The sequence below is a fragment of the Lotus japonicus genome, chromosome 1 (genome assembly GCF_012489685.1).
Source record: "Lotus japonicus ecotype B-129 chromosome 1, LjGifu_v1.2".
NCBI classification, from domain to species: Eukaryota; Viridiplantae; Streptophyta; class Magnoliopsida; order Fabales; family Fabaceae; genus Lotus; species Lotus japonicus.
In genome coordinates this window covers 10,304,134-10,314,586 of record NC_080041.1, presented here as the reverse complement: position 1 = coordinate 10,314,586, position 10,453 = coordinate 10,304,134, and the positions used below count along the sequence as shown (strand labels likewise).

Genomic DNA, 10,453 nt, shown 5'->3' with positions numbered 1-10,453 from the left:
TTCTGTCGCCAAAACCTATCTTAGAACTCACGGAGAATGAAGCCGGAAAAATATGAATCACTCTTATATTTTTATTTTAACTCTATGAGTTAAATCCTCCGATATCTAAACAAATCTGTACCGGTTTACAAAATATCTTCTCAAAATATCTCCCTAAAATATCTATTCGTTCTTATCCAATCTTTGATAAATATCTATTCGTTCTTATCCAATCTTTGATAAATATCTATTCGTTCTTATCCAATCTTTGATAAATATCTATTCATTCTTATCCAATCTTTGATAAATATCTATTCATTCTTATCCAATCTTATAAATATCTATTCAACCTTATCCGATCCTTGATAAATATCTACTCATCCTTATCTAATCTTTACAAAATATCTTTACAAAAATATCTTCTCAAAAATATCTATCCATCCTTATCCATCCACCTAGTCATCCTTATCTAAACTTTGCAAAATATCTTCCATTTCCTACACTATATATAGGTTGTAAGCTAGAAAATGAAAATTTTGCAAAACTCACCCATTTTCTTTCCCCAAAACCGCGGCCAAGAGAGGAGAAGAGGAGGAAGTTGATCTTCGCGAATTCTTGCCCGTTTGCTTCACCGATCGTTGCTAATCGAAGACCTTGAGGTAGGTAAACTATATCTCTCTTCTGATCGTCGTTTCTGTCGACTTCTCCTAAGTCTTTCTGTGTCCAAAGTTTTGAGGTTTTTGGAAAATTGTCCAAATAGCTTGATTTCTCTGTCTACACATCTTCCCTACGTGCCCAAGAGCACTTCTGTCGGATTAGTTTTTCCGTAATGTCGCCGAAATTCCGCCGGAATCAATTCTTGCCTCAAATACCCATTTTAGGAAAAGTCGCAATCTTTAAGCTGAAAACTATCGACTTGGCTTGGTGCTAGTAGGATTAGTCGTCATAAACGTCGTTGTTGACATCCCCATCCAATTTGTTTTTCAAAAATCCAGTTTTGAAATTCTAAGTTTAAAATAATGACCAAACTACCCCTATATCAGTTTTCGATCCGAAAATTTTTCCGAGCTTAGATCCGCCTTAGTTACGACTTATGATAACCTAGGAACCAAGTTTGATCGAAGAAAAATCGACCCACACAATTAAGGGGAATGGCCGAGAGCACCCTCAAGGGGGGGAGGAAATCCGACTTTTTCAAAAACTTGTCATAACGCGTTAGATTGTCGTACCACGGAGTTGTAGTGTTCCGTGTGACCCTAGGACTTATTGTTTGCTGAGTTTCTGACTCATTGTGATTGATTTCTGTGAAATTGCTTTAAGGTTCGTTTGAGGAATTCGGACGACTTGAGGAGGAAGATCGTGAAGGAAAGTCCAAGGAGCGAGCTGGAAAACCAACAGGTGAGGGCTACTCTCTGAATTACTAGATAATGTCTTAGGTGTCGACGAATTCGACTTGATTTATGTGTTATGCCCATACTTGCTAAATGTCTGAAATGTTTTCTGAGGCTTCGGCCGATCTTGTTGAGTACTTGATGCCATGATATTGTGTGCTAAATGATTCACATGTTATGTGCTAAATGGTTAATCTAGGATGTGTTGGAATATGCGGTTTATGTTTATTGATTGAGCTGATTTATTTATGTTACTCCACTTATATCTGTTATGCTTTAGAGTGAGGATAACGGGCATGTCCTGCCGATTTTATTTTGAGATTTTGGGAAAGTTTGATGGGACGGACCGAGGTTCGTACCCTGTTATTGTTTTTGGATCAAGACCTTCTCAAAGGAAAATGAGTTTGAAAATGTTATTGGAAAAACCCCATTTGAATTCACGTAAGAACTTGGGTTGTTCTGTCTAAGGCAAGAAGGGCTTTTAATGAGGCATTGTGCCCGGCCAGCTTACCTGGGAACTTCTCGGGCCATTACTTGAGTGATGATGGACCTTTTGTTTTGAGACCTTCTCCAGGGAATCATTGGAATTATGGGATCTTTGAAACTAATAGGATTAGAGACGAAACTTAAACAATTTCATAATGAACCTCCATAATGTATTAAACAACCTCAAAACCCTTAATATAATGATAAAAGACTCAGACGAAAGTTTAGGGCTTGAACATAAGTGTTTTGAAAATGAGAAGTGTCGGCAAATCCAAGATTAGGAGAAACTCATAAGTTTCCGAGTATGCTTATACTCTTCGCTCGATGAGCAGATTAATGTTTGGCTATCTAAAGTTTAGCCGGAAACTATAAGTTTCCAAGTACTTCGGTACCCTTTCGCTCGATGAGCAGTTTATTGATTGGCTATCTAAAGTTTAGCCGGGAACCATGAGTTCCAAAGAACATTCTTCTTCTTTTGATTAATTCATTTTGTCGCAGAATCGACATTTACCTTAGGGTATTCTTTTAGAGACATTAAGTTAGTTAGAACACGTGGCGACGTGTCGAGTGAGGTCGGAGACATTGTTTGGCTAATCACTTGCATTCATGCACTCATTTTGAGGTTAATACACGGCGGATACCGGACCTCGGTGGATTCCAAAATGGTCATAAGACCCGGATTTCCATATTTAGGACACTACGGTGGTCCTTAGTAGCAGACGGAATGGCAGACCTACGGGTTCACTGCTGATCTGACTACTTTTGTGTGGTGTAAGAGGCGCCCGAGCGGAATGGTCCCACTATGGCCGGTGTTAGGGCTGACTCGATGGTGTCCATCCTTCTTCCGGAATGCATCTTGTCAACCAGCATTGCATTTCATGCAACATACATACTGACTTAGTTGCTGAGTGTGATTGGTACTTGTTAATCCTATTTGATGTATGCTATTTGTTATTATCGTCTTTTATATTCATTGTGAAATATGCAACCCTAGGATGTTATCCCTAAACTTATAAGCCTGAGAGGCTCAATAATTATTATCCTATATATCTGGTTTTATTAATTATATAATTCTTTGGAGTTGACCCTCGCGTCTTCTGTGTGTGTTTGGGCGGACTACGCCATTGTCAGTCGAGTATGGCGGACTGGTACGAGACGGTCGTCCCTTCGGGGGGGACCAGGTTTGAGATGTTGGACCAAGACACCCCGGGCTCATGGGTGGTCGACCCCGCCGGCCACCGGGCTATCTATTCGGGGCGAATAATGGAGGATCGCATTGACCGAATGCCAAGCCTGACGCACGGAGTCTGGAGGCACCACACTATCAGCTTCAACTTGCCACCGGGTGTACACTACGGACCTGGACTGGGAGTGCCACCACCACCGTCGCCTTCGGACGACGAGTACCCCTCGGAGGAGGTGCCTGTGGGAGGGACTTCTTCAGGCACTAGTTCATCCACTGTCGCGGCAGCTGTTGACTTGGGACCGGGTGCAGAACCCGCGCGACCAGCTGTGGAGGCCGATGCAGTCATCGACATAGTCGTCTTGGATTCAGATTCAGACGACGATCTTGGGGTTGCATAGTTGGGATTAGTGTAGGAGTAGCGTCTTGGCTCTGATGTTCAGTCTTTCGTTTTGGGCAGGGTAGGTCCCCGACCTTTAGCTTTTCTTGTGGTTCTCTTTACGGAAATCACAGAGAGTTGGTTGGACTAGGGGGTCTTGCTTTAGGCCATCTGGGCTGACTTATTCTCATTTTGAGGGTTTGTGTTGCGGACACTTAACCTTTCCTTTTGGATTGTACCTTTTGCCTTCGGGCGTTACTCTCTTTTGTTGTCCGTCACTGGAGGGTTACTCGTGACGTACTACTTACAGCGGGGGCTGTAATTATTATTGTATATTAGTTCTGTTATCTTCTGTTGTCAAGCTCTATTTCTTTCAGTTTTAATTTTGTATTATCGACAAAAAAAATATATTCACGTTTTTCCGCATTAAGTATTTCTTTTGGTTACGAAAGTGGCGCCACCGAAATCGGGGTGTTACAATTTGTTAGGTTACTAATGTGACTCCTCAGTTGAGAAATTGGGGCGTTACAGTGCTACAGGGTATTGACCTGATCTGTTATGAGAAAAAATTTAGCATGCACAAGTAAAAACTTGTGTAAGGTTACACTTGTGCCTTTTGACCTGCAATAGGAAGTTTTTAAAAAAAAATCAAAATACATATTTTCTTAATTAAACATTTATCTTTTAATTAATTTCACCACAACCACTAAAACCCAGAACACCATCCCCAAACTTTTTCAACCACTTATTTCAACTACATGATGATCCATGACACAAAACAAAATAAGAAAGTTAAGGGCAACCCAGAATTTTTTTCCAAAGCAGAATCATTACCAAAGAACAACATTTCCATGCACCACAAAAGCAGATTTTTTTTATTTGCTTCTCAGAACCCAGGTTCTGCATCCCCTTTGGCCCTGATCTCCTCCCTCTCCTCACTCACCCGAACCCAGAACAGGGGAATGAAGAACCAGATCTGGGTTGCAGAGAAAAAATCAGATCTTGTTCCCAGGAGCAGCAAAATCAATTCTTGTTCAACACCCACACCACAAAATCGTAAAAAGAAGAAAACTTTGCAGGAAAATTGATGAAACCCCATCCTCTGCATCCCTTTATTCTCTTGCTCCGATGATGATGGTTGTCCTCCTCCAAGGTCAAACCTTTTCCCTATTTCGAGTGTGCCTCTCCTTTCCTCCAGATCTGCAGAAGCCAGGGCAACCCACCTTCACGTTCGTCAAAAATGGGTTTTTGGGGCTTCATCACCGCCAGTCCTCTTCTCGATTTTCCTCTGATTCATCCTCACCTTCATCTCTCAACCACTTCGTGAAACGATGTCGTTCGTCTACGGCGGGACAGATAACACCGGCGGGGTTTGCTGCTCTGCTTCTCGGGATTTCGGTGTCTCTCATGCTATGGCAGGGTTTTCCTGGTATGGCAGGGTTTCAGATCTGGGTATGGGGTGAAGTTCGGTGGGTGTGGTTGTGGGGGTTGCGCCAGGGATGAAGGGGGTGGGTATGAGTTTCATATCGAACCAGATCAAAATGGGTTCAGATCGAACCAGTTTCAACCTACTTTCACAAACTCCATATCCAAACTCGAAACCCATAAATCCTACAGAATCGAAGGGAAAGAAGGTAAGAAAGAAACTTGGTTTGGTGCCTCCACCGGCGAACGACGGCGATGTTTGTGCCTCAGCCACAAAATTTTTGTGTTGATTTGTACTATTTTGGGTGGTTCCAGAACGAGTGATGATTGATGGGTTTGGTGCTGGAGAGAGAGAGAGAAACAGAGACCTAGAAGATGGAAAAGTGGCTTGGGTGACTGGCTGAGGAAGGTGGAGAGATCTGAGTTATTTTGTTTTAGATCTGTTATGTTGATGATGATGAACTGGTTCTGAATTCAAGTTTAATAGATCCAATTAACTTAATTAAAATTATCACAAGTTAACTATTGTAATTAATAAATATGTATTTTTATTTATTTTAATAGATCCAATTAGTTTTTTTTTTTTGGCTTTGGGTTTGTTTACTTAAGGTTGTGTACTCTTTTTCCTTACTAGGGTTTTTTCCACTGAGTTTTTCCCAGTAAGGTTTTAACGAGGCACAACCCTTAAGTATAGGCGTTTGAGGGGGACTTGTTTTGTTTCGCTGTAACAAGTTTGGATTCTATTGTTTTCCTTATTCATGAGAGGGATGTTCTCATAGAGAGTTTTTTCTCTAATAATATTTCATATTCAGTTTCAAAAAATAATAATAATAATAATAATAATAATAATAAAATGAATAGCCCAGAAAATTAATTTTAATTATGTAAAAACAACATATCCTACCTTATCTTCTATTTTAAATCTCCAATCTATCATCTAAAATAAAATTTAGCATGACACCCAACTTTTTATCATCATACTTTAAAATAACCAATTTTATGATAAATAATTATCTAAAACAAATCTAATCAAATATTTTCAATTTAAACCTATATCAATTAGAATATTATCTCATCATGAATTTGAATTGTAAACAACTAAAATAAGTCACAAAACTCATGGAGAATAACCTCGTCGACCAACATCACACATAGACACCAAAATTTTATTTTTATCTTGTTACATTCATCAAAGTGATCAAAATAGCAACTTTTAGATATGAAAGTCATGAAGAAAATAAGAACATCATGAAAAACAATATTAACATCAAGTTTTCTTCTTCAAAAACTAAGAACAATTATAAGGTTATTCTTCTTAACACATATAACAAGAAATCAACACAAAACACATAAGCACAAACATCCCTAAACATGCTTCTACCCAAATCTAACTATCAAGGAAAAATAAAGGTTGATTCTACCAACCTTGTTGAAAAACTCGACACACAAGAAGAAAAGGATGAAGATTAGTTGTTAATGATGTTCCACTAGAAAGCTCTATCTCCTCCTCTTAGAATGATGTTACTCGATCAACTAGAAGGAGGAGTGGTGCTTGAGATTTGATTGTTTCTGTTCTTGGAATGAACATTGAGGATAGGTATAGTACCTAGAGAGTAGAGAATTGTGCTAGAGAGAGAATGCTGAATTTCATGTGTAATTTCATCAAATGAGCAAAAGTCCCTTACAATTGGTAACTACCTCCTATTTATAGAGTTTGGGTACTACCTATTGGGCCAATTGGGCCTCCGAAGCTGAGGCCCAACCTAAGGCCAGGCCCTCGCCTCGGGGCGAGCTACACACTGGGCGTTGCCCCTCTAGGGGCTCGCCCAGTCCACTAGTCCACAAGACACCGAGTTCGAAGTATGAGAGCTAAGTGTGTCTTTTAAATGCCTTTACATGTATCCTATAGTACACTGGGATCTAAGCTGCCAACATGGCTTGAGAAAAAATAAGCACACTACGTTGCCAACATGGCGTAAGCAAAGAGAAACAAGCATTTTTTATCTTGGCGATCAACCCGAACCAGCAAGTCCACAAGTCCACCAGTCCACAAGTCCACAAGCGGCGAGAACGACCGCTCCGTACTGGCGATTGGTTGGAGTAGGTGAGCGATCGTTCGCTGGCGAGAAAGGTGGCAGGCATTGATCATGTACTGATCACCCAAGTGTTGGCTGGCAATGTCCCTGGCGAGTGGCTAAACTTTAATGCTGATATTACTTGTCGGGCGATGGCGTTTGGTTTCCATGGTGGCGAGGCCTTTCGCGCCTCCTCTTATTTTAAAAACCTTTCAAATCCTTACCCGCTCCACGTGATGCGTCAGTTACATCTGTTTTCCTCTTTCTCCAGAACCGTCACTTCACTTTTCATAACTGTCCCATCGTGCGCAGTAACTCCCCATTACACGCGACCCACTTCCCAAAAACTATCATGACTTCCAACCTTCCACACGCGTCCAACACGCGTCACCCTTCCGGCTTCCCCCCTTTTCCTATAAAAACCCTTCTTCCCTACAATCATCCCTTCCCGAGACCTCTCTTCACTTCCCTAATCGCTTACCAAACTCCCTCTGCCAACTTCCGTTCTGGAGCCGTCGCTTATCACCCTTTCCGCTACCCACTCTTCACATCCTTCTCCGGTGAGTCCTACTGCCCTTATCTCTGCATCATATATATATTCATCTTTTCCTTTTTCCCATTTCACTGTCTAAAATGGCTTCAAACCCTAACTCCCCTAATCACCCCTCCTCTAACTCCCCTAACCACTCCTCTTCCTCTTCCGGGAGCGACCCTGACTCCACCGCAGCCGGCGGCCTCCGCTTAGAGGTCCCGGAGATCCCTCCTTACCGATTAAAAACCTTCGCCACTCTGCCCCTTCCAGTCCAAAGAGCACCCACCCACGAAGCTATAGACCAACCTTCCATTTTCCAGGATAGTGACCTCATCGTGCAATTCGTGAGCACCCTGGGTGGTTTGTCTGACGATGATGAGTTTAACGCCAAACTCAGGATTTGGACCTGCAGTTCTGAGGACCGCCCCTGGCTTCATAAGCTCAACGGCGACGTAAAGAGATCCCACTTTTTCTTTGCGTACGAATACATGTTTGGCGAGCTTGGAGTCAGGCTTCCTTTTTCGCCCTTTGTCCAAACCGTCCTCCGCGACATCAACGCGGCTCCCTGTCAACTTCACCCCAACGCCTGGGCCTTCATCCGGTGTTTTGAAATTTTATGCGCTGCGGTCGGCACCGCCCCATCTCCCGCCAGCTTCTTCTACCTCTACGATGTTGACTCCAAGTCCATCAAAAATAGAGGATGGATCTCCTTAAAGGCCCGAGCCGGCCGGAAGTGCTTATATCCCCATAAAAGCAACGCGAAGTCTTCCTTTGCCCGGAGGTACTTTCGTGTGGCGGTTCATCCCGCCTATCCAGAGGCTTTCACCCTCAGGGACGGGACTGCCCTTTTTCCTCTTTACTGGACGGAGAAGCCCAACGGGATCACCGATCCCTCAGAGGAATCTTTGTCTGCCAACGACAAAGCCTTCCTGAATCTCCTTGCTCCACTTCCCATCCTTGACTGCTCAACAGTCCTTGAGGGCGCTCGCCTCTCAAGGACTCCTAAATACCTAGGTCATCCATAACTTACTTTTATCATCGACATTTTCTTTTTCATCTTCTATGTTGTCATTGATCCTTTTTTTTTATTGTTGCAGAAGATATGAACTTCACCAACGCCGAGCTCTTGAAAGCTCGTGAGAGGAAAATGGCTCGCTTTTCTCCAAAGTTCAACAACGAGGGCGATGGGATGAAACGGGGCGGTGCTGAGAACCAAGCCGAGGGCGCCCAAGCCCCCAAAAGGAGGAAATTGGTCAAAGTCTCCTCTGCCGCCGGCTCCTCCAACCCCGGCGTTCAGCCCACTACTGCCGCTGCGCCTAAAGGCATAAAGGTTGCTAAAGCCTCCACCGCCACGGCCACCGAGTCCACCACCGTTCCAGTCCCCAATTCCGCTACCGCGGGCGCGGCCACCGCAGTCGCCGCCAAGTCCACTACTGTAGGCGCCACAGCCGCCGCCACCGGTGCCACAACAACCTCTGGTGATCAGTCACCAGCCGCTGACACAACCGCCAACACTTCTCAACCCTCAGCTGTTGAGAAACTGGTCGCCGTCAATGCCACAAAAACTGCCGCTTCCTCCGGTGCTCCTGCTGGGGAGAAAGAAAAAGAAAATGAAACCCCCAAGTCTCCCCTCCGCCACGACGCACCTCCTAGCCCGCCCCCAACGGACGATGGGCGCCAAATGCCTTCCCCACCTCATCAAGAGGAAAGACCCTCTCTTGACGCTGCCACTACTTCGGAAGCAGCCCGGATTGAGCAAGCTCCTGTTCCCGAGGGCGGTTCTTCAAGCTATTACAATATGCTTCCCAATGCCATTGAACCTTCAGAATTCTTACTTACCGGCCTCAACCGTGACGCCATAGAAAAAGAAGTTCTGAGTTGAGGCATTAATGAGACCAAGGAGGAGACTCTGGCTTGTCTCCTACGCGTTGGGTGCATCTTTGCCCACGCGTTTGAAAAGTTCAACGCCGCCGCCGCCGAAGCTGAAAGGTTGAGGGCTGAGAACGCCAAGCACCAGGAAGACACCGCCGGCTGGAAGAAGCGCTTTGACAAACTGTTGGAACAAGCGGGAAAAGAAAAAGTCCAGGCCGACAAGTTGATTGGTACGGCGGGAATCAAAATCGGCGAGCTGGAAAACGATCTGGAACTAATGAAGGAAGAAGCGGATGGTCTCGATGCAAGCCTCCAGGTTTGCAAAAAGGAAAAAACCCAAGTTGAGAAGGACTTGGTTGCCATAAGCGAGGCGCTGGCCGCTAAGGAGTCGCAACTCGACGCATTACGCGTTGAGCTGGAGTTAGTGAGAAAGGCGCTGGCGGAGCAAGAGAAAAAATCTGCTGAGTCTTTGGCTTCGGCGAAGACTGACCTGGAGGCTGCGGTGCGAACTGCATCTGAAGAAATCAAGAAGGCGAATGTAACGCCCCGATTTCTCGAGGGTCACTTTAGTAACTTTTTCCAAAAACGTGAGTAAATTTTTGTCGAAATAAAACCTTTGAATGATAATAAATAAAAGATAGACTGAATGCTGAATAAACTTTATTTTATTAAATAGACCAAGGCTTTTTCTTTATTACATCAGGACTCAATGAAGGAAACTAGTGCTTTCAACCTTTCTTAAGCTCATCCACATACACGATGGCTTTAAGAAGGTATCGAGCCCTAAAACAACACTCGACCTCACCCCCAGTACAGACTCAATTATCCCACTCAATACCCGACTCATAGGCCGCGTGCCCTCCAAGGCCTCCAACGCTCGCATCGTATCGTCTCGCATCCTCTGCTCTCGCCAGTCCCATAGCTGAACCATCGGTCGCACGGTCGATGTCTCGAGCCTTGCCGTCGACAACATCAAGCAGGTGCATGGTCGTATCTCGACTGATCACACGCATGCTTGTTGTCTAGGCGTTAAGCGCCCCAAACAACAAACAGCAAACAAGCAAGGGTCAACTTTTAACACACACATATCATAAGTAGGGTATACTACCCTATCAATCACAAGCTCTTCTC

At 44.1% G+C, this 10,453-nt stretch overlaps 1 protein-coding gene across 1 annotated transcript; it reads left to right on the top strand.

Moving 5' to 3' along the window:
* The first annotated feature begins 8,552 nt into the window (after window positions 1-8,552).
* LOC130722302 (uncharacterized) lies at window positions 8,553-9,968 on the top strand. The gene is made up of 3 exons (XM_057573019.1): window positions 8,553-9,215; window positions 9,411-9,860; window positions 9,960-9,968. Exons 1-3 carry the CDS (start codon window positions 8,553-8,555, stop codon window positions 9,966-9,968), a joined length of 1,122 nt encoding a protein of 373 aa, XP_057429002.1.
* The last annotated feature ends 485 nt before the right edge of the window (window positions 9,969-10,453 follow it).